Source organism: Thunnus thynnus, chromosome 3 (genome assembly GCF_963924715.1).
Source record: "Thunnus thynnus chromosome 3, fThuThy2.1, whole genome shotgun sequence".
NCBI classification, from domain to species: domain Eukaryota; kingdom Metazoa; phylum Chordata; class Actinopteri; order Scombriformes; family Scombridae; genus Thunnus; species Thunnus thynnus.
This window is the reverse complement of record NC_089519.1, coordinates 12,508,119-12,533,454: the sequence shown is the minus strand read 5'-3', so window position 1 is coordinate 12,533,454 and position 25,336 is coordinate 12,508,119. Positions and strand designations below refer to the sequence as shown.

The following is a 25,336-nucleotide window of genomic DNA, read 5'->3' as shown; positions in this document are numbered from 1 at the left end:
TCCTTATTCCTTTTCTTGCACATCTTTTCTCACTGCTCCAATGTTTAAAAGAGTTACAACCAAATCATCAGTCCTTCTCAGGCATGGAATACATTTCATTGCTGGCTTCACCTATCTGTTAAAGTGATGACTTTTTGTCATTCAGACATGTGTCTTTTACATGAATGTTCCTTATAACTATATTCATACATGACAGGACATTTATTGAAAGAGCCATATGTGTGAAAGACTGATGAGAGGATTCACCTAAACGACTTAAAATTGGTCCTTTCACTGTTTCCTTGTTTATTAATTAATTTTGTTCTATTCATAAATAAAATATGTATTTTCTTTGTGATTTAGAGATGAAGATTGAGATACTGAGATAATTTTATTACAGTGATCTTAGAAGGTGGAATGAAGATGTATATTCCTCTCTCTCTCTATACAAGTGTAACCTTGTGTTGCTGTGGTCTTTAGGTTAATCCTACTGTATGGCATTCGATTAAGATTCAAGTCAGAAGCGTTGTATGTTACTCGATCTGACCTATAAGATTGCCATTGTGACTTTCACGTAAAAATGACTTGACATGACATGAGAACAACATGTTAGAAGAGATTAATGTAAAGACATGCATTTCTGAAAGGGGCCATGATACTATCTGCTTTCTGCTCAAACCTAGCAGCAACAATAAAACCTTTAACCCTATCTGAGAAAGAAAAGTAACAAAAAAAAAAAAAAAAAAATCTGAACCTGAAAGTCAGTGTTCTTTTCAACAATGTAAAACTTCTAAACTTCTCTCTTTTAACTCTTCTCCTTTGCTCTCTGTATCCCCTCCTTCTTTCTCCCCCTTTCTTTCTCCTGAATCCTTCTTCTCCTCCCTGACTGAGAGTAGGATGGTGCTGCCAAGTGGTCGGGCCATCACTGCAGTGACTCTGACCCTGGCATTGTGTATCTCTGACTCTTGCTGACCTCTGGGCACAATGGCTCCACTCACAGCCTTCCAGCCTGCCTCAACCCTCACTGTCAGCCAGAGAATGGAGGGGGAGAAAAGACTGGGTGGTGGAGGGGGGCGGGTGAGAGGAGGGGAAAGAAGGAGAGAGAGGTATGTGTGTGTGCGTCTGTATGTGTGAACATGTATGATACAGTAAGTCAACTTGGTAGGATGACAGCAGTTCTATTGCTTCTATTGTAAAATGCACATTACATGAAGCCTAATGTTCCACATATTTCCTCAAAATTACATATTTTTGCTCACTGTTTGACAATATCACACACACGTACACACACAAACACACACATATACACACATCTGGTATTTTTAGAAAGATTTGGATCATTTGGGTCTGTACAAGAATGTGTGCAGACAAGTTTGTGGTAAATGATCTGTGGTGTTGAGGAAGAGATGCCAAACATCCTGTGACTGCCTGTTCTTTCATTTTCTTTACACATAAATTTGATTCATGAGATTTGTGTTCCAGGTATTTTAAAGGTGGTATCCTAATTGTTTGTTCATGAATAAATCATCTGTGTATTATATAACAAGCAGCAAGTATTATATAATAAACAAAGCAGTGTGTTGACTATTTTGTGGTGTTACTAAGACTGATGGACTTGTCATGGCAGGTTCAAGGTGATGATTCCAATAAAATCCATTCAGAGAAAACAGTGCACTAAAAGCTACATTTTACATACAATGTGTCTATTTTCACATACTGATATTAAACAAAAGCTTAGTAGTGTCACACTTTCCACGCTGTATTTTTATAAGTTTTGTGGTTGACTGATGATAAACAGCGAGTTCAACACAATTCAACACAACAACACAAGCCATATTTGTCAACCAGTCACTACATGGTGACATACTGGAAGTTACAGATTTCAGTTTTTATATCCACATTTACTTTTATGTCTATAATAAATATTCCTGACCGTCTGATGACATCTTATGCCTATAGTTGCTTGAACACAAGAACACAGCAGTTTTTATACTAGTAACCTGAAAAACAGACATCAGTGTAACGCAATCAGTTTTTTCAGCTTATGCATCAAAAACACAATCTATTGTGCATATTTGTAGCAGATGATTATGCATGTTAGATGATTTTAAGTGGTGCACACATTCCCATTCAGTATGTTCAATCTCAGAAACGGGCTACATTTACATAAATAATACAATAATCAGGTTATTGGTGATTACAATCCATTTTACATGAGCGACAAAAAAGTGACAGAATAAGCAGTCACACATTAGCAATTTGGCTATTCTTAATTACTGTTGCTCCTAGAAACAAACACAAGCAGGTAATGAAGAGTAACGTCAGTTTCTGTTTTTTGTGTTTTGAAATTTGCATTGTGTCTAGATTTTAACACAATATTTGTGTGTTTACTCTTGCATGTATTTTGATGCGTGTTGTGTTTCTGGATTTTCAGTGAATGTCTTTTGATACTTGTGCTTTTACCATCTTGTATGCGTTCTGTCCTTGAGGGTCATACTTATTATGTCTCAGGTGTATTCATGTCGTCTCTATTATACTTGTAACACTGTAGTACTATGAAAATTACTGTGATGATTACCACTAACAGCAGAATCATGTAGAATGAAGCCTTGACCTCAGTTCTCAGTTCTTTACATCACTGCTTCAAGTACAATGCAATCACACTGGAGTGTGTATTATTGGTCACTGCAATGTCACATTTGATATATACCTTTGTGATCAAACACAAGGGTACACACCTTTTGTTTTACCTGGTCTGTGCCACGAGGCTACGTGCATGTCTTTAGGGCTCAAAAAAAGCCACTGATGATAGATGCTGGATTGACTGTTGATACTGCTGTTGTACACTGAGAAACTGTTGACTGAACAGAGTGTGTGTGTGTGTGTGTGTGTGTGTGTGTGTGTTTGTGTTGCCTGGAGAGACTCACACATGGGTTTATAGCCACTCCTATGTGACGTCTTTCACACCATGCAGGGTCATCAGAGGGTCACCACTCTGTGAGGAGAGAAGAAATTTCTACTTTAGTTTTAGATTCCATCCCCAAGAACAACAACACAATTCAAGAATGAGTTCAACAACATTTCTGCATTTTTGAAATGACTCTAAATTACCATAACTATCAGTACATAGCAGTGCAGTTTGGATTTTTCAGTGAGAAGTGTGACGCAAATGACTTTCTGGCCAGTTTTATCTGGTGTTGTGTGAAACTGCTTCTTCGCAAACCCTTTAAAGCTACACTAATTGATAAATGAGTTAATAATTTTCATATTAACAATAGATCAAATGACTCTGTGTAATGTGAAAGGTGTAACTCGCAGTTACAAAACCACATGATAATCATTACCAACTCTGCTATCCCACTCAGATCTACTGAGTTTTCAACCTCTTTTAGCCCCTTGTTTTGGTTTCCAGCCCAGGACTCCTCACTCATCAACAATGTTTCTATATGCAGCGGGCAGCTGTTTTCAATGAAAAAGCTCTGATAAACCTACTGTACACTTCCTGCCAAGAACCAAACAGCAGACAGACAAAGTAAGCGACTAGCTGGTGAAGAAAGAGAGTGATATTTCCCTTATAAGTTAGTCACAGGGCTAAAAGGAGACTGAATATTGTATTTACATTTGCCACGTTTCCAGAAACACTCCAAACGACTCAAATGAAGGCTAATGTTGCTCTGTGTCTGTAAACAGACAATCATTGCCATGAAAACTTTATTAAGTGATAACATATCAATGTTGTGTTTGTAGCTGTTCCACTTCAATAAGACCAAAAACTTATATTAATAAATAAATCAATTAGTCCATGTGGCTTGAATGTTTATCAAATTAAATAAATCTACAGTATTACCTTAATTCTATACCTGCTTTTGTCAGGCGGTGAGTCCAAAATCACTCCCTTATTCAGTTCTCCCTCAAACGCTATGGTGAGAATTAATTTGATTTTGGACACTTATTAGTCCTTTTGTGTCATCACTGACAGGTGAAGTGTTACAATACTATTATTATCTATAAAATGTGACGTATTGTATCGTGGGATTGTTAGTAGAAACCGTTATAAATGCCATGGGCACACATTTTTTTCATTCCTTTGTGTGATGTTTTGAGAAATCCCAACATTCAAGTAACATGGTGGACCTTAAATATAGTCATTTATACAGTAAAGAGGAAATGATTTCATACACAGATGGGGACAGGTCTCTCAAGCACAGTCTGTAAATGCAGACACAGTCCTGACAGAAGCTCTAATCAGGCTAAATAAGTGAAAACACCTGTGTGGGTGCACCATGTGTATGAGTTGGTGGAAGCGAAAGGTGTTAATTGCTTACCAATGGCAACAGGAAAGAAAAAATATAATGCACCAATTATTTCGAAATAAAACCCAAAGTTTACATGTTTGTTGCAAATTGTAAATTTTAAGCCACAGTGTATTTGTTCCTAAAACTGCAGCCGAAATAGGACATAAGCCATTTTCATGCTATTGCACACATAAAATCCTCGACAAAAACTCACATGCTCACGTACTGCAACTCAAGTTACTGCTGGTGAGTAACAATTTTTTTTATTTTTTTCTATTTTAATTTATTATTGAGGTATAAGAAATGTACTGAGCAGAGCTCAAGATGGCCCTATTGTTTTTAATTAATGTGACAGTTTAACTCTCACATCAAGGAGGAAAGAATTTGGCAGCGAAAGGCGTTTCTGACTGTAGGATGAAAGCGTTCACACTTACAGTGCACAAAGACACGGCTCCTGCCTGTAAATCTCACACAGATATGGTCATAGACAGACAGATATGCGCACACACACACACACACACAGTGTGATTTAGGGTAATTGTAAATAACAAGTCTTCTGCTCTGACATCCAACCTCTATCAATTAAACATCAAATATTCTTCCCAACAGTTTTGCTGCCAAACACATTCTTCATTCCTTTAATCCCAAAAGCTGAAACTGAACCCAGTTAAAATGCCAGTGGAGAGTGAGCGAGTGAGTGAGGGAGAGAGAGACAGGGGAATCAAAGCATGTTAATCTAGCCCTACAGTGTAGTATGCAGTGTGTATGTGTGTGTGTGTTTGAAAAAAGAGACAGTACACGAAGAGGGAGCCAGAGTAGATGCATATAATCATTTTTCTTTTTGAACCCCCATCCCTCTCTCTCTTTCTTACCCCTTTCTCCAGCCAGCCAAGGTTTCTACCTCCCTCTCTCTCTCCCTCTCTCTGTCTGTGTGTGTGTGTCACTGTCTATAATGCACTCTGACAACACACAAATCACTGGAGTGGTTTCCCAGCAACAGGAGGGAGGGTTTGGGGTTTTGGACTCTGATGGAGCCAAAAACGTCTTCCAGGAGAGGAAATTGATTCAGTGGAAGTCTTAAAAAAATCCTTCAGATCCAGTCAATAATCACCACCAGATAAAAGAGGGGGGTGTGATGGTAGGGGGTGTGGGGAGCATTGATTATCCTTGTTTTCTGCTGCCCAGTACACACAGGCAGTAAAATCAAGAGCTGGGAAACAGCCACAGAAACAGCATGATAGTCTGATGAAAGACAGTGGTGCTTTGGGCTTGTGGTCAGAAATCAAATTTGTCCCCTCTCATCTCCCCCTGCTCTTCCTTCTCTCAGTAGGAACCATGTTTTCCTCTCTCAACCACTCCCTCTTACTGACATTCATTTCTCTCTGCCTCCCCCCTGAGGCAGCTGAAGGTCATGGCACTGCTTTCAGCTATCAAATGATTCTCAATCAGTAAATGTGAGCTGCAGCTGATTAAGGATTCTTTTACTTTTAAGTTCCAAGGACTAATTATTTCCTCCATGTGCGTACCACTTTACAATAAGGCATGCATACTTACAAGGTTTATAAATTTAACTAATGACTTACTGTTAATTAGTATTTATCATTTGCAAATTAGTAATAATCCCTTATGATGTACGAAAACACTTTGGGTAGCCAGGTTGAGAACAAAAGGATCCTTACATAAACTAAAAGATAAAAATGATAAGGCTCTTAACATGGCAACCTAAACATTACTATAATGTATGTATGATCTGTAAAGCATTGGGAAATGATTTACTAACATTTAATTAAATCATTACAGCTTACAAACCATTTATAATTTACAAATTCTATATAATCCTTTATATACAAGTATACCTCACTGTAAAGCGCTTTACATATCATTTATGGAGTATAGACCTAACTTTCAAAATGTACTGTAGCCTGAAACTGCTACAATAGACGCAGACATTTCCTGTAGTGCTTGATAATGAGTATACAGCGACCTCATTGTACTTGACTTGGGCTATTCATGGCTAAATACATATTTGCGGTCCACGTTTTTCAGTACATGCGGAGAATGAGTGAACAGATGGAGCCTGTGAAAAACTGTAGAAAAATGTAATTCAATCCAAGAAATATGCGATTTATTACATTAAACTACAAATAGAATTTTAATAGGCTATAATTTGAATTAAATATTCTACCACGCACAGGGACATTGTAGGGTTATTACAATGTTCTGCTCCTCTTGTTTCTCAATGTGAGTTAGATGGAAACGTTAGAGAGGTTTGAGTTAAGGCTGGAGGGCTAATTGTCAATCACCTGCAGAGCTGAAGGCTAAAATGAAATTATCGGATCTGAAAAAACCGTTTCACTGACATTCAGTTTGGCTACAGTAAACTATTTAATCCCTTCCACAAATTTACTTGAAATAGGCTACTTTCGGCCAGTTTACAGAACAAACACAGTCCAATTAAGCTAGCAGGTGTTATCTCACCTGTTTCTCCGTGCAGCTCCAGCCAGGTGAAACTGTGTCACAGTGTTTGGAGAAAGTTAATAATATTGACATTAAATACACCAAACGCGGGCATACAGTAGGCGCCATACTGTGGGGTCTTCCTTAAAATTAATGTTGCGTGAAATCTTCTGTTTCCATTTTGCTCCCTCTTGTGGTGACGCAGCTCAAAATAAAAACACCTAAAATACGCACGCGCCGCTGACTCTTAATTAAAGCCTAAATTGGTCGCACCTGAGGCGTTGACAGAACATGGAAATATGATTATCAATGTAAAATATAAAGACGGAAGATTGGACTTTTAACTGCTTCAATAAAATGAGCAATTAAAAGATAAAATCATCATAAATGAAGATTGTGGAAGAGCAGAAGTTTTTCCTTAAGTTTTGTTTACTCACCAGTATGTTGGGAACAAATTATATGGTAAGAAAACAACTGAAGTTACTGTGTGTTTTGGAGTCTTTGTTTTTGTACATTAGACCAGACAAGTTTCACATTTTTCAAATCTCATTTAGGTTATAATAATATTTGAACATTGAACATTCTGTCTAATTATAAATCAAAATCCCAATAGACTAGGTACATAAAATTACACCTCATATTTAGCCACAGAACTTGTTATTATGCCCCTTTAAAACCAACCCATAAACTCACCATATCAAATTTACAGATTTTATTCAAAGAGGATTCATGTTGCATCATTTGGGCTTTAGATCACTGTTGTATTTAGGGCCTCTGCTGGCTCTGACAGGACAGTCTGTTGCAGTTTTACATCTCTTGAACTCAGGGAGAGCTGCACCTCTGCCCTCCCTCTGTTTTTGGAAGTTGAGTGGGGACAGCGGGGTCTCTGCTTGTGAAGTGGAGTACTGTGCCTACTGTAGGCAGTGGTCTCAGAGGGTGAACTCAGTCTTTTCTTCTCCCTTTGGTGTGGAGGGCTGGACTTCTCCTGCTCTGCTTTCCAGATGCCTATCAGCAAGTAGACACCCCATTGTTCAGGATTTCCATGCGTAGACGGACTGGGAGCTTCAAATGAAGATGTGGCAGGCACGCAGATCTTAGAGGCCACAGTCTTTCCAGGAAACAACACGTTCTTGCCCTCCTCACATGCAGCTGGTCCATAAGCTTCACATAACCAAGAAAATAACATTCATACACAAATATAATTTACAGTGACAGTCAGGATACAGAATATTTACAAGAATATTTCACAAATGAGATGCTCAGCAGTGTAGGCACAAGTTACCTTTCTTTTTCTCTTTTGGTATCATCTGTGTTTTGTTGGAACACATTGTGCATAGTGTAGTTTGTGCTGTCTTGTGCTCACTTAGAACTGTCAGATGAACAATATATTTTAAAAGATAATGACAGTAACATGTATACATGTTTTTCTTTAAACTTATATACATTTCTCACATTTTTCTTGAAAGTAAAATATATGGGAATTGAATGTTACAGTACTATTAATAATTAATATTCAGTTTTTGTCCACCTTGCTCACTCTTTTTGTACACTTTTTGTAGAAATGTTTCCTCTCTTCATTAAAGCCTGAACTGATTCCACCTGAGGTATTTTGAAAATACAGAAAGACAGATATTAATCTTAGAACTTTGGAGAGTGAAAAACTTTTGAAAGCTTTATTTTTCTGATCAATCAAACTGTTTTAATCTTTCCAACTTAACCTTTTCATCTTTCAGCTGCTTTCAACTGAATTTACATTTTCTAGTTTTTGAAAACTCAGTCATCTAAAAATTGACACAAAAACACATAAAACAGGCTGTGAAAATAGTAACAATGACACAATGCAATATTACATGAATATTATGAGCCTCAAACTTTAATGAACATAGACCAAATATTCACTCATGTCAGAAAAGTTTAGTCTAAAAACCTGTAAATCTGTTGTGGAAGAACAGAAAATGGTCACTGATGTTTACTGACCAGTAAGTTAAATTTCTAATTATTATCTAGAAGAGGATTTTGGAAACAAATCCTTTGTGTCAAAATAACATAAGTGTATGCTCTAAATGCAGTTATACCAATTATTTTGTCGAATTTTGGTCCACAGTGCTAACACTGGAACACAATTATATATTTTTATTGTTTTCTCTTAATCATCACATTTTATGCACACTGAGTTTAAAACATCTGATGGAAACATGAAGCAAAGAATTCCAATTAAGCACAAGAAATGGTTATGGCACATCAATAAAAAGAAGTCCCTCATAGTGGGAGAAATTATCTACAACATATTGTAGAGATACAGTACATACTTATAATAAATGTCCTCACGATAAAAGTACATTTGACCTTACACCTGTGTTTGTTTTAAACAAATGCCTCTAAAAGAGGCAACACACAAAGTCAAAAACAAGTCTGGGTACAATAAAGAATGATGCAGCTGTTAAAATGTATATAGCACGTTATGAGAGTCCTGCATTCACCCAGTTACTCATAAGTATCATAGATACATACCTGTGTTTACAAAAATAAAGCTTGTAAAGCTTGTGTATATTATTATCAATATATACTGTTGACAAAAAAGCCCTTTAATAAATTAAAATTCTTATTATTTTTCTTATCTTCTGTGTTTTCTAAGATTTTTTTCTTTTCTATTTTGCCTTTCACCACAGGTCAGGCTCCACCCAGACGATCTTCTTCTGCTCCTCCCAGATGATGGTACGCAGGCTGGTCAGCAAGGAGGCCTGGTCACACCATGAGTCTGAAGCCACGCTGTGATACAGACATGGCAGCTTGTCCAGCAGGGGCTCCTCGCTCCTTGAACACGCCAGCAGCTGCTCCTCTGACTGGCCGTGGCGCTGCAGCTTTGACCTGGAAGTGTTGGTAGAAAGACAGAATGAAACTACAACATCATTTTTTGGATCCAATTTTGTGTTTTTGATTTTTGTTCATAGTTCTAATGTAGACAATGCGACATCATAACAGTATATTTCTACATTGTACAGCTGCAATTGAGTTTGACAAAACCAAATTATTCAGTTATCTAAAATATTGGACATTAGGTTTTGAATAAAAAAAACAGGCTTCCTTCTAGGTGCAGGTTGAACATAACCCATTGCAGCCACAAGAGGACATACTGTAACTGTTTTGTTTTTCTTCGGTGGAAAAAAACATGTATTGCTGCTCTGGTGCTATTGATTATTCAACTTATAATCAGAGGCTGTTCATTAAAAGTGTAAGCCTGTTTTTTGATTGAATATCAATCAGGGAAATGTGAGATTAAAGTAAATTACAAGATTTAATGACAATGTAACTACTGAAATATACTGAATACCACAACGTCATGATATGTAACAGTGCAATAAAGGGTGGATTTTGTCTTTAAAGTTGAGCATTTCATGTAATGCATTTAAAGGATGCAACATGGACGAGAAGGACGTCTAAGGTAGGGTTTTAATAGCCTCTCTCCTTTTTATTACTATTTAGTCACAGAGTTTATTTCCTTCCTGGTTTGCAGCAAAAGACAAACACATCAAATGTTTGACAACATACAATGTGAGATCTGTTGTGCAAAACAAACCTTCATTACTGCCTGAAACTGGAAACAGAGGCAATGAGTGACACAAGAGATCATAAGAATTATTGTATACCTATTATTATTAATTATTGTATATGTAACAAGTGATCATGAGTAATTGTTTTCAGTGTTTGATTTACACTCTCTTATTTCACACAACCTGATGTGTAACTGCATGTCAGTATCTATTCTGGAACTGAGTGGAAAGTTAATGTCTAAATTTATCCGTTTCTGCAACAATAGAAATATGAGATGAGACATCAGTGAGGTGAGAGATAACATGAGGTGATCAGTTTCACATTCAGCTAAGAACACATTCCTGTACTTTACAGAGATTATCTAAATGTGATATCAGAGTCCTGAGCAACGAGGTGAACTCTGTCAGCATTTGTATGAAGAATGAAGAGAATTTACCTCAGTTTACGAGAACTACGTGCAGACTGTCTGATAAAGATGATGATAGGGAATATCTCAGCCCTGTGCAGACGACGGACACAGTCCAGTCCCAGCGGCAGAACACAGTGAATTCCCTACAGAATGAGGAGGCAAAAAGATGGAATATGGGTAAAAAGAGATTTTTAAATAACCATGATTTAAAGACATTCAGAAAAGAGGAAGTATGTTTATTTGCTTTCTGGCTGAACAGAAAAGAAGACTGATATCACTCTCACGTCTGTGTGTTAGCTGGTTGTGAGTTAATGCTGGGAGTCTAGCAATAGCTACCCTGATTCTCTCCAAAGTTTGCCACTACTTATTTCCTGGTGAATAGCAGGCAGGAGTCTCCGCTGGTTGCCTGGTCACAGGACTCTAGAAAGTCACTGCCTCTGGACACTACTCGCCAAGAAATTCTTACTGCATATACAATTCCCCGTAAAATCACAACTTATTTCATTTCATTAAACAAAGAAGATACAGCGTATTAATTTGCTTTAGAGGTGATAGTAGGCGTATTTTTGAACTTTTCAGAGAGCCATAATAGCCATTTACGTCCTTCCCACCCTCTTTCACACCACTAGTTACTAAGCCCCACTCTTGAGTCCCCAGCCATCACAAACTCTGATTTCATGTTGAAAGCTCTGACCTTCTTCATGACTTTCTCGACACTCTGCAGGGTGTAGCAGCAGTTTCTTCCCTGCTCACACTCCTCTAGGATCTCAGACCTCTGCAGCCGAGCTGCGTGCTCACTGGAGCTCAATGCCTCTGCAGCAAGGGAGGGAGAAAACAAGGGAAGGAGTGGAAATAGAAACAGACAGTGATGGGAAGGAAAGATTACATATATAAATTGATATAATAAGGTCATGAAAGAAAAATCGTGAACATCATTATTTTCTTTCAAGCTTTACATGAAAATTAAGCATTTTACCTCCAGTAATTGCATTATCTCTGATCTATTTATCTATTTTTAATTTGGCGTATTATCTTAAACTTTACTTGACTTTCTCTCATATATCCTGTGTTTTTCTTCTTGTAAATATCCTAGTCGTATACCTAGTCTTATCAAATTTTTTATTATTATTATTACTGCAGGGACCACTGACTAGCATTCACTGTCTTTATAGCCTCAATCATTTTTTACTACTATTTATTCTTAAAGTTTATTTCCTTCCTGGCTTTCAGCAACAGACAAACCCATAAGTATTTAACTCTGTACAGCACGAGATTGGTTGTTTATTAAGGCAGCAAAACATACTTCTATTACAGCATGAAATCGGAACTAGAGGAAGAGATACAGAGATGCTATTTAATAAAACATGTGATCCATCAAGACTGATCTGCCAGCTCAGGAAAGTGTGTCTCTGTTCTATATTGAAACTTTTGACTTCAATGGCATGCGTTCAGGTGGAGGAAGATATGAAATATGAATGCACAAGGTTGCATTTCAGTATATAACAACAGAGTTTCTCTTACCGGGCTCACAGAGCTGAAAGCCCTGCCAGCCTCCCAGCTTCTTGTCCAACATGCGTCCCAGAACGGTGGGCAGCAGCAGGATGGGCCTGCAGACGGGTGGGTAGTGTGGAGTGACCAGAGAGTAGGGCATGAGGGTTACACAACTTCTAGGTGCCGATGTGTCTCCTACATGGGAAAGAATGTGTATCAAACAAATGTCACAGCAGATTCAAGAAGAAATAAAGCAGAGTACTTTTGTACTTTTGTGACTGTTCTGGTACCTGACTCAGTGCTCTTGGTCTGTTCATCCTCCACACTGACCCACAGTGCGTTCCTGCCCTGGCGCCCCGTGCTGACAATCCTCACTGCCTTCTGTTGATTCTGAGCCACAACACGTCCCGCCTGGTGAAGAAGAGGAATATTGTGAATGCTGTGAAAATGTTAATGGGGGTCACTGGGTGGCAGTAATTAAATTATTCGTACCTTTTGAGACTTCTTTGTTTGAAAACTCATATCTTCAATTGCTCGAATCAGAAGTCGCTGTGCCCTGAGACATCAGAAAATCATGAAACAAAAACAGTTTAAAGTACTGTGAGTGGTGATTTCATTTCTCATGTCGTTATTCTTCGTCAGTGTATTTACCTGTAATAGTTGGGTACGGTTCCACTCTGGAGGTCCAGAAGCTGACAGGGGTGAACTTGGCAGGCGTGCCATGAGTCCTCGGTGCCAGCAGGTCGTGTGTTGGTCACGTGCAGGATGTCGTTGCAGGACACAGCCAGGGTTCCGCTGGGGCCAGCAAGGAGGGACATGTTGACGCGCACGTAGAAGGAGTCTCCTGATGACATCACATTGTTCTGCAACTGGTGCAGCAGCGCCTCATAGTCTGAACAACAGGCAAAGGAGAACACTTGAACTAAAGCCCCTTTATAATTTCTATCTTATAAATGATTTACATATGATCTAATCTGTTCAGAATTAGACTCCTAGTCTTCATTAGGCCCATACTTATCAAAAATCAATTATACTGCTACTGTTTTGAAATAAAATATCCACCCATCACACCCAACAGAATTATCTGTTATTAATTAATTAATTAATAATTAAAATTGTGGCTTAAAGAACAGACAAATGTTTCAGAGTGAGATGTGTCGTCTTCACTTAAATGCTGTAGAAATGATTCATAATGAGACAAACCATCTTGTTTTATTTAAGGTGTCTCATTAAAAATGTTTCAGGTACATGCTGTGGGACGAACCATCTTGCTTGGGTCGGAGGGAGAGGTGGCAGAGGCCTGTGACCTGGCCGAGAGCCCACATAGCTTCCTCTAAAGTGGAATCCTCCAGCAGCATCCTAAGAGCCTTCTGGTTTTGCTCATACTTCACCTGCAGAGCAACAGTATGATGAGAAAAACTCACAGCAGGCAAGATGAATACAAGTACTGTGATCCAAAACACACTTCCACTTACCTCCACTATTTGTGCCCCAGGGCTGATGCCAACAGTATGTGCAGCACTCCCTTCTGTCACCTGGTGCACAAACACTCCGGTCTTATTGCCTCCCACCACTGCCAGCTGGCTGAGCAGCGCCTCCCCCTGGAAGCAGATGGTGAAGACGCGGCCGTTGACCCGGATGGCTTTCGGCCGAGAACGCATTAAGAAGGGAGGGGCTGAAGTTCTACACAGACTGAGAGGAAATAAAGAAAGGATGGAATGTTTCATTGAACACTTTAACCATTGTAGAGATTATTGTTTACTTTTATGAAAAGGAAACATTTTACTTCATACTTAATCCATTAAAGATAAGACAATGTACTCTGTAAGTGGTAGAACAGTGACACATTTTTCCTGTACTTTAGAACATTGGATTGTTAATGTTTAATAGTTAACACTCAGCTTTAATTTGCGGTTCTTTCATATAACACCGTAGGAGTTGTAGCTCTTTTAACACATGAAATTTTGAGGACCCAAATGTATTGAACAATTTAAAACTATGTAACTTTTGAAAGAAGCAATAATACAATCTTCCTTTCATTAAAAAAAAAGAGAAAAAAAGTTGAATCCATAAGCAATAAAATGCACCCTTGTATAGTTCAGTACACTTTGAGGTGCTAAAGCCCGAAACGGTCTGGTATGACCAATAGGTTCTGGTGGCTAATGTTAGCTAACTTAAGACTTTGTGAATCTTCTTTAATTTGTTGTTGTTACACTCTGTTTTATCATTTACTCTTATTCTGTAATGGTCACTTGTGGCTACACTTCAACAAAAATTACGTAGTCTTGTCTTAAAGTTACTTAATTTAATAAAGTCATCGTATTTATTATTGGGATACAAATCCTTTGCAGTCAGACTGTCTACAGTCTAGGACCCATAGACATGTAACACATACTCTGTTGGATTGGGGAGAGGTGATTGAACTGTTGGCCAAAAACTCTGCCTTGTCTGTATTTTATATACAGTCTATGGACTATGAATAAAAAGTTATTGTTACATTCTAAATCTAATATGGTGGAGCAAAAAGCCAAAACAATGACTAATCTGTCACTGCCCTACTTCCAGGCTGCACTTTATGAGCTCTTACTGGATGTTGTGCGTCATTCAGTAGTGTAGATTATTGATTATTAATCTCCAGTACTATTATTACCCTCTATTAAATTTATAATTCACCTTAAGAGTATGCACATCCATCAATATACAGTATGTCACCCACATTCAGGTAGACTGCCATCTGTTCTACTCAAAAAGGCAAAGTAACATGAAACAATTTATTTATAACAATGTTGGTCCAGTGGATCACCTCACCTGTCAGCGCTGGTGCCATTAGAAGAGGAAAGCTTTGGTGTCTGTTTGTCTTCACTGCCCACTAAACAAAGAGAGGCTGTTTAATGATTTGGCATCAAGGTTGTTTCCCCGGAAATAACGTGTCAGAGTTAATGTGTCACTCTACAGCCATGGAAAAGAGTCATCACTGCACAATAGCTGATGAAGGTCCTGCCAAACAACAGCAAACCAGCAAATCCTCCCACAGACACACACGCACACAAACAGAAGCACACACAATCACTTAAACAAACAGAGTTCATATGTTTTCTATGCATACCATTGGTGAGGAACACAAAGTCGTCCAGTAGAGAATCAGTCTCCGCTGTTTCCAAGCTACAAGAGAAAAAAGACAACAGCTACATGAGCACCTGTGTCAGATTCCTCTGTCTCCTTCTCGCACAAACAACCATGTACACAGTCACACATTTATCCTGATGTACATACATTATACTGAGTTAACTTTAATAAATAAGTATATGCTTTTAATTTGATACAACTATCTGGTTAGACTGGTTTGATGGTTAGGAATAATTACAGCGTAATGATGACAAAGCTGAATCTTTTGACACGTTCACTTGTGCAACAAATACAAGACTTGAGAGATGTGAGGTTGTTGCAGCATATGTTCTATGATTGACTTTTGATTGCAGTTATTTGTGTCTTTCTTGGAATCGTTTGATCCTGGCTAAGCCCCTCTTATTCCTGTAAATTGATAATCCACCAGAAACTGGATCCCGTCATGTTACGATAACAGAAAGGAATGCAGAAGACAATAACACCTTGAAATATTCCCCCCTGGTGGGTGTCTGTAAAAGTTTGCCAAGAGCCTCGGAACATATGTTGTACTTTCAAATAAAAGCATGAACACACACACACACACACACACCTGCTCTCTGCATGTAGAAGTTCCTTCCTTCTGCGGAGAGACTTTGGACTGGGAGGCTCTGCGTTGCGGGATTTGATGCTACTTGCTGCAGTATCTTCATACTTTACACATACATATAGATACATACACACACACAAACATCAAATCAGTACTATATAAAAAAATCACCTTTTAATGTCTTTATATATTTCAAAAATGAAAGGGAAAAAAGAAAATCTGACAATATGATCAATTTGAAAAAAATATGCAAACTGATAAAAGCAGATATAGAATCAAGGGATGGGTTAATGTTTGACATTTGACCATCACCAATATGGTTTTTCCAATACCATATATAATATCATAATATCATTTAATGTTTGAGCAAAAACATACTTTTCTACAAACCCCTTTTTCATTTAAGAAAATATGCCAAACTTTTTAATGTTTAATGTTGTCTTAAGACTTAAGCTGTCCAAAAACTTAAACCAAAATATAAAATAAAACAAAAAAAAAAAAGTCTGATCAAAGAACAAGTAAACAGGACCAAGAATCAATACCATTTTGCAGAACTTGACAGTTTATCTATTTCATGGACACATTGTGGTCAGTATTCAGAAAGGATGAGGTTTGATATCCAGCGCTGATAAAATCATTGTGGCTGATCTTACACACACACATACACACACACACACCTCTGAATCGCAGGGACTCCGTGACATGGGATTGACTGCGTCCATGCGGCACAGCCTGCGTCTATTTGGGAATGAGGATTCTTCAAAGCTGGACCCCGGGCTCTCCCAGCTGACCTCCCTCTCCTTTGACAAAAACATAAAGCACGGCATTAACATTATTATTCCTCCTGTATGTCTGTGTGCTCATATTTGTTTGTGTGAGAAATTACATCAGAGCTCTGCCGTTTTTCTCTGGGGCTGCGATTGGCTTGCAGGCTGAAGACCCTGTCCTGGATCTCCACCAACTGACACCTCAGGGTGTCCTTCTCAGCCAGGATGCGGGCAATCATGGCCTGGGCCTCGTCTCTGGACTGGTACGCCTAGAAGCACATTACCATTCCATTCCATACCGTTACCGTAGCATTTATTTTACACAGAATCGACTGTGCACAGACACGCCTAGTTTTTTTATTCATTAAACACAATCAGGCCAAGTTTCTGCCTCATGCAGAAACCAAAATGTCATGACAACCACAGTTACCAAACTCGTCACGCACCACCTGTAACTTAAAATGCAGATACACATGTCTCATACAGGGATTGTTTGAATAATTCCAGGCTAGTGTTACGGCCACCATGGTGAATGGTATGCAGGATGTTTTCTATGGTCTGGCAGCTTTTTGACACATTCTTGTGAACAAATCAACTCAGCAACAATACATGATAGAATCTTATGTTAGAAACAATGAGTCATATGTCTCTCATTGTTTTACAGTGAATAATAGAAAACCTCTTACATAACATGACAGTGACTTTGGAGCAAAAGTGCTGCATATATATCTTCTCTTACTAAAGCTACAATCTCAATTACAGGCATCTTAATTCTTTAATACACTGTGATGATTATGGTAGAACATGTTGCAACTCAAATGTCTCTTGAATTTGGGAGGTGGGATTGTTCAGCACTATGGAATTTTCTAAGCTTTATTTTATGGACTGTGTGTCACACATCATACATGAACCAGTAATTACACCCAGGAGCTGTCAAGCATTATCAGTCTTGTGTTGCGGAAGTCTTGCACAGCTCTAATGGAGCAGCTGGCAGCTATGTGACTTGCTTGTGACCACCTGACAGTTGTTAGGGTATGGGTGGATTGTTCATTTCATTCTTCACTGAGGAAAATCCTAAGTCATGTTAAGAAGAGTGAATGGAGAATGATTGAGATGAATAATATGAGATGAATCGTCAGCAGCAGGTGGCATCAGCAGGTGAAAACGCTCACATAAACACACAGTGTTTATGTAAACATAAAGGTTCAATGACAAAAGGAATAGTGTTTCCAGTAGAAGAGAGTTTACCCAGGGTCCCTTATCAAAGAGACATAAATAACTACACCTTTTCAGAAAGGAAAAACAAACATGATGTGATGGAAGATCATTTCCGAGCTTGCCATAAAAATTCATTCTAAAACATGAAATACTTCTTGGAATTGGACTGATATAAGTTCCTTACTAGGTCTCTCTCTGCCTGCAGCTCTCTCATCTGGTTCTGGATCACGGTGCTCTTCTGCTGGTGCATGTTACAGTCCAGGGTCAGCTGCTGCACCTGAAGGCTCAGGCATTCCTTCTGATCCAGGAGCTGAACACAAATACACATGTTACACCAATGAGGCATCAGGGATTTTAGGTATGCATTGCAGATACACACAGAATCTGATGAGCAAGTCAATGCTCATGCTAAGCTACACATGGAAAAACTGTTCTTTGAAATAGATAGTGGTGCTATATGGTGTTACCATTAAAAAACAAACAAACAAAAAAACAACAAGGATGGGTTTTTTCAGTTTTGATATTATTTGGTGTCTTTACATAGTGCACATTTTTAGTACTAATGCTACTCAGAAAACTGCTAAAATTGGACGCTTTCCACTGGTCAAGCACCTGATCGTCATGGTAATGTGTAGCAGTAGGCTGCTAAATATTACCATGATAAGCTCAAAAGGGCACTTTCCATAACAGATATATGGCTGACTTTGCATGATTGATCCATGATGACTGCAACACAGACAGAAAACACACCCAAATACCTCTTGTTTCTCTCTGAGCAGCTGCTCATTTTCCCCTCTGTAACACCTGAGCTGCTCTGCCAGCTCCACCTGGCTACCTATGGCCTCAGCCAGGTCCTGGGCTAGGATGTCCTGACGAGCCTGACAAGGACACAGCAGATAAAATACATGACGACACATGTGACTACTGACTCTTTCACTGTAACACACATCTGCTAATAACACAGAGTGATTAAGTGATTATTCTCACTGGGTTCAGCTTTTCCGCCTTTGCCAGCTGGCAGCGCAGACTCCTGACCTCCTCTTGCAGTTGTGGTGTCTCAGGAGTTGAAGCACACCTGAGCGAGTGCCGCTTGTGGAACTCATTCTCCGTTGAGGCTTTCTGCAGCTCAGTTTGCAGCTGGTACACCTGCCACCACACAAGACAAAACAATGCTGATGGGGCTGCAACTGATGATTATTTCCACTATTGATTAATCTGTGGGTTTTTAAAAATCTTTATTTAAAAACATTTCCATCACTTTGTACCACAGCCCAAGCTGCCATCCATACATTGTTTTTATTGTCTCACTGACAGTCCAAAAACCCCAAATGTAATCAACTTACAATTATACAAAAGCAGTAAATCCTCATATTTTAGAGGCTGTGACTGTTTAAAGTTTGCTTGATAAATGACGATTAATCTATTATTAAAATTACTGTCAAATATTTTTACTGTTGATCAATGAACTGATTAAATAACTAATAGTTTTATTTGATACAATATACAATATAATTCAGACAGAAACAAATATTATTAATGTAACTACCATGTGAAATATCAACTATGTGTATGTAAAAAAAAAAGAAAAAAGAATTTGTCTCTGCTCTTGAATGACACACCGTTGCACACAGTCATGTGATTATAGGGGTACTGCAGTCATGTAATATTGCACTTTAAAAAAGTTTAGAAACTTGAGATGGATTAAAAAAGAATGGCCAGAATTGATGATGAAGATACCGAGATGTTCTGACTTTTAGTAGCTAACGCACAATGCTCTAAAAATACTGGATCATACATTCCCATAATGCAACTCAATAGTGTGATGTAATTTTCTCAGGCAACGCATCTCTAGAGCCACAGAAGAAATTATACAGTTAGAAAGTGAGGATCACTGACCTGCAGGTTGAGGTCATGGAGGCGCATGTTCACAGCTGATTTCTCCTCGATGGCTGCTGTGTAGCGCATATACAAGTCACACTTCTCATCCTTCAGCTTGGTGACTTCACGTTGCAAAGAAGACAAGTGTCTCCGAATATGCTCATTTTCAGACTGAAGACATCTGGACTTCTCCTCCTGCTCCATTATCTGCCCAATTTCTGACTCAAGGGTGGTGCAGCGTGCTCTCATTCTGCCAGCCTCGCAACGCGCCTCCTGGAGCTCTTTCTGCATCCCGGTTACTGCTCTGACCAGGTACTCCGTCAACTCTGAGTACTTTATCAGGCCTGCAAGGAGAGTGATGCAAGTCAGACATACAGCGAGAAAAACATACATTTTCCATCAAAATGCAGGAAGACTTTGGGCCACAGACCGCTGAATGTGGAAGGCTCAGTGCTGGGCTTGCGTCCAGTGACTTGGGTGTACAAGGTTGGGTAGTGGATCATCAGGCTCTCCAGCAAAGCCACAGCGCCATTCCTCCCCTGGGTCCTCAGCAGATCCAGCATGTAGCCTAGAAACAGTAGAAGATACTATCAATAACTCCAACTATAACTTTTGAATAAACAAATTTCATCTAAAAATATAAGGTCATTCAGTTCCACTACAGGGAAACATCTTGTTTCAGAAACAAAAGTGCAACATTATCATTTCAACAGTTTTATGCAATAACTACAATTAAAGATTTGAAGAATTTGTTAATAAGCATGCAGATATGCTCTCAGACTCTGTCAGGAGGCAAGGCATATTGATTTTACTGATAAATTTTTATTGTTAGTACTGCAGGTGTCACTAGAATTTCCTTTTTCTCTTGGTGATGCGCTATACAGTCATTGTAAACAAACCAGGTGCAGTAAAAGAGGACAAAGCAGAACCTACATGTTGTCAACAATCTGAGGCTGACTACATTACTCTATGAGGCCATGGATAGGCTTTTAACTGAAAACGTCAAGAATCTCACTGGTTCTCATGCAGCGGTTGGTGAGGTTGTGGCAGGAGAGGATCTCGTCCTCATCCATCTCGGTGAGCACCCTGGCCTGCCTCAGGTACGGAATCAAGGTGCCCGGCCGCACCCCCAAGGAGATCCGATGGCGGTTGTCATTAATCAATTCCCACAGTTCCTCCTCGCCCATCTCCTTCAGGTTTGGACCCTCAGGAACACACTCCCCCGCCATCCTGAGTGTGTTGTGTGTGTGAAAAAGCCTGCTGCTGCTGCTGAGACGACAGGCACAGCTGGTGCGGATGGAGCAAAAACACACCCGTAGCAGCAAATACACTTGTCACCAACTCATTCCTGGAACTTGACCGAACAGCAGTCTGACTTGAAGAGCAAAAAAAAAAACTTAAAACGGCCAAGTCAAACCACGCCCTATGGGTGTTTGTGTCAAAGCATGTGTGTGTTTATGTGTGGGTGTGCAGGAAAACCTGTCAGACAAGACCTCTGTGATGCGGTGCAATAAAGGGCTCTGAGTGTTGCTCAAACACAGGCTGGTCCTGAAACAGTCTCTCACACACAAAACCACATATTAGACACACACACACACTCAAAAAACATTAGTCAAGTGAGCCACACATTTACCTCTTCTAGTCACACTTTTGGTGGCTGTTTAACATTTGCTTTCTCATTCAATATCTATGCACATCACAAACCTCTGCCTCGCTTTTCTTAATGAGATGTTTGTTGAATGGAGTCAAGCGGCAGCCTATGGCGTAAATGTACAAAGGCTCTCAAACGCTGTAACATTAGATGACATGTGAGTTCACCTTAATAATTCCTAATCACAGTAAAGCAAACACACATACCACACCACAGACAAGAGCAAACACTGAGCCATGAAGTGCAAAGTCCTCCTTTAAAGAAGGAAATGAGGGAGTGTAGCTGGTGTGTGTTGTCAGTGTGAGGTCAAAGGGTTTCTCATCCTGTTAGCTAAATTACTGCTCTTGTGTGTGAACATACTGTTTACTGTACTGTAAAGGGTTTATGCAAACAAATAGACGCTATCAAGGCAACCTACTGTAAATTATATACTTGCATAAAGACTTTGCAGGATGTCCGGATTGAACTCACCGACAACAGGAAATATGGAAATGGGAAGTCTTAAGGGGTATAATTTATCTGTAAAGATTAAGGAAACATTTTTGACTAAACATTAATAAACATTAATCTAGAGCGTGTATCAAAGGTGATGCAAACTGTCTCACATACACAGAACCATTTCTGTATTTCCAATGAATGATTAAGATCAAAGAAAGTTGTTACAATTAGAGGTGAATTAATTTGCAAGTACCAGTAAGTTTCAAGAGCAAAAACTATGATTCAGAAAATTATGTGGCAATTTCACTGGACAACATCAAAGCATGTGTTGCTACACCTTGAAAAATGATAAAATCTTACTTTCAGTTAACAACTAGAAAGCAAGATTTTGGAAGTGGTGCTGATGCTGCAGAATGGTAAGGAGTCTTTTAAACTCACAAACAGCATGACTTAAGCGCTCAGCACTGCATATTCCACCAAATTTATATTTACAACAAAGAGGAGTAACAGAATATAAATCTCTCAACCCTGCAATGCCTCTGCAAAACTCAAAAGTGCTGCTGTCTAAAGTACATGATCCACTTTTTTGTAAACTGACCAGCCTCCGCCAACAGCACAGTGCTTTCTTATCTCAGTCATAACATTTCATACAGACAGGAAAACTCATCACTAGTAGGGATTTCCCCATAGAGCATGTATGATAATAGACAAGGAAACAGAACAGTAATAAAAGCTGGTCCTTGATATTTGGCTGCAGGACAGGTGGTAATTACACCACAGTTAATTACAATATAAAATTATCCACCACAAAATCAGAAACTTTATGGGGGAATATGATACACATACTTAATAAGTTACTAATAAGTTGCATGCAACACCAAAGCCTTCTAGAGAATGACCGACTTTTACGTTAGAGTGTGACTGAAGGCAGCTTAGGAATTTCACACAGTTAACTTTTAACAGTGATAACACTGTAACCAGAAACATGGTTTTAAGATCAGCAGAGACATTATGTAACAACAAAAGACAATTTAACACTAAAAATAGAAGTTTAACAAGCAGTTGCAGTTTAAATATCAACATGGGAAGACAAAGTGGGGTGTGTTCCCATTGTCACTTGCACTAAGAACACATGCACTGCCAAAGTGTCATAATCATGCAGGTGCCTGAGGAAGGACCTGCTAATGACGGTATTGATCCAGTCCTAACAACTGAGCCCTACTCCTTGCAAGACTTGGACTGAAGCCAAGAAGCAATTTAAGTATTTTAGTCAAATACTTAAATTAGTGCCAATCATTTAGATTGGCACTAATTTAAGTATTTGACTAAAAAAGTGACAAGTTTTTTGAAAAAATGAGACAGAGAAGTTGAGAGATGGCACAACACAAAATAAGTGCTATTTTCAAATTAGCATATGTTAAGATAATGAAAATAGGGATCTAACTACAAGGAAGTGTCTGTTATCTATGATAAGGAATTTATACCTATTTGTAAAAGACCAGTTCTTATAGTGCTGTTATCTTGGAAGTCCTGCTGGCTCAGTGCAAGCTACTTTTGCTGTTGCTGCTTTACTGTACTCTAGAGAGGGGTATGGGGTGTGTCAGAGTTTACATTTGGGTTCGTGTGAGTAAGAGAAGACTGAGTTCTTTGTATTAGCTGTTTGTCTGTGCTCCAGGGCCTGCGTGAGAATGCTTCCACTGCTAGTGACAGCCTGTAGGGTGTCTCGGGGGGCTGTGGAAAGTCCTAACAGACACAGTACAAGATAGTGCTCACGCCAAGCATGTAATCTGAGGAGCCGGTTCCACAGCATTGCACACATACGGCTTAGTGGCCACATATGATGTCACTGTCACTTACAGCAGATGTGCTGTGTCCCAGGACAACTTGCAGGTGCTTGGGCAGTATGTTACTTAGTCTCATTGTCCCATGCGATTCACATATCAGTTCATTATAAATTAGTACATCTATTGTTTTGGACCAAAGGTTAGTGTATAACAACAGAGATGTTTTTCTCTGCTGAAATCATATTATTGTGCTTTGATTATAGCTACTGCTCTGTACAGTATCTGACACTAGACAAGATATAAAGCTGAAATTTGTAATTGTATGCATGTTGTTGCCCTCTAGAGTGGCAAGTTAACTGCAGTGTACTACAGAAAATCCACAAAAGATTGTTGTGGATAGCTGGTTGTGTGAAAGCCTGCTGTTATAAGTGATACTGTCAGGCTTCTGTTGTTGAAAATGTAGACATGGTATTAGGTGTGTAGCAGTTTATTTTGAAAAGCTTTCACTGCCATATTCAAGTAGATTCATTGTGACAGGTGCCAATAGCAGAGTATGAAGACACATCTCCACCCATGGTAAATGTGCAGGTGCTGTGTTTTTTAATGCACTACCACACAGTTGAAGAACACAATAGTAATTAAAACATATTACAGATTCCAGTTTTAATAGCTTCTGATCCATTATATGCTTGCAGTGATATCTGTGGAATGTGCAATGCCAAATGTCTAAGTGGACGCCCAAGATTTGCCAAGGCTCCATTTGGCTTCCATTGTAACCACAAAAACCACTTAAGTTGTTGACTTACAATCTTGACTTACACTTACAATTGTAAAAAACTGGGGCAGAAGTAACTCATAAAAATATCCTTCCTGAACAAAAACAACAAACACTATAAACAAAAACTATAGGGAAGGAGGAATTAACAGAGTGCAGACGAGCTACACTCATTCCTTTATGTAATGTTTTAACGTATACTGGCATATAGTTGTGCCTACGTCAGTCACATTTTTGAGATTTAACTCAGGGTGACAACTTCCTGGTGGTATCCAAATTTTATAAAATCTACTAATATGTACTATATACTAATTGTCATAGTGCCTTAGTCATTCTTTCTAAACTTTTTGAAGTTAATATAAATATAAATATAAATATAAATATATATATATATATATATATATATATATATATATATATATATATATACACACATACATACATACATACATACATATACATATATACACACACACACACACACACACACACACATATATACATATATATACATATATATATATATGTATACAGTTACCATTTTATACTAACAGACAGTGTTGTAAGAAGTATTCAGATCCTTTACTTAAGTAAAAGTATCAATACAGCAATGTAAAAATACTCCATTGTAATTAAAAGTTCTGCATGAAAAATCCTACTTAAGTAAAAGTACATAAGTATTATGAGCTTGATGTAGTTAAAGTATTGCAGTAAAAGTAGTGGTTTGGCCCCTCTGACTGATATATTATTATATATGACATCATTAGATTATTAATACTGAAGCATCAGTGTTAGAGCAGCACGTTACTGTTGTAGCTGCTGGAGGTGGAGCTAGTTTCAACTACTTTATATACAGTTAGCTAGTTTAGTCCAGTGGTTCCCCAAAGGGTCAGGGTCCTCCAAAGGGTCACCAGATAAATCTGAGGGGTT

General features: G+C 38.7%; 1 protein-coding gene and 1 long non-coding RNA gene across 4 annotated transcripts in view; both read right to left on the bottom strand.

Annotated features, from left to right (window-relative positions):
- The window catches only part of LOC137179521 (uncharacterized), a 56,754-nt gene extending 49,562 nt beyond the window's left edge, over positions 1-7,192 (bottom strand). For all 3 annotated transcript variants that reach the window (XR_010927827.1, XR_010927826.1, XR_010927828.1), the window contains exons 1-2: positions 6,753-7,192; positions 2,907-2,974 (exon numbers count right to left, since the gene is read on the bottom strand). This is a non-coding gene — a long non-coding RNA (uncharacterized lncRNA). The remainder of the gene's footprint in view (positions 1-2,906; positions 2,975-6,752) is intronic.
- Positions 7,193-7,428: 236 nt separating this feature from the next.
- Positions 7,429-23,126, bottom strand: card14 (caspase recruitment domain family, member 14). The gene is made up of 21 exons (XM_067584257.1): positions 20,774-23,126; positions 20,189-20,326; positions 19,777-20,102; positions 18,868-19,026; positions 18,639-18,758; positions 18,065-18,190; positions 16,782-16,931; positions 16,573-16,695; positions 15,899-15,999; positions 15,290-15,345; positions 14,992-15,052; positions 13,659-13,875; positions 13,448-13,574; positions 12,835-13,075; positions 12,676-12,739; positions 12,474-12,594; positions 12,214-12,378; positions 11,387-11,505; positions 10,720-10,835; positions 8,014-9,599; positions 7,429-7,892 (listed from the first exon to the last, which is right to left on the bottom strand). Exons 1-20 carry the CDS (start codon positions 20,985-20,987, stop codon positions 9,392-9,394), a joined length of 2,952 nt encoding a protein of 983 aa, XP_067440358.1. The 5' UTR covers positions 20,988-23,126; the 3' UTR covers positions 7,429-7,892; positions 8,014-9,391.
- Positions 23,127-25,336: the final 2,210 nt, after the last annotated feature.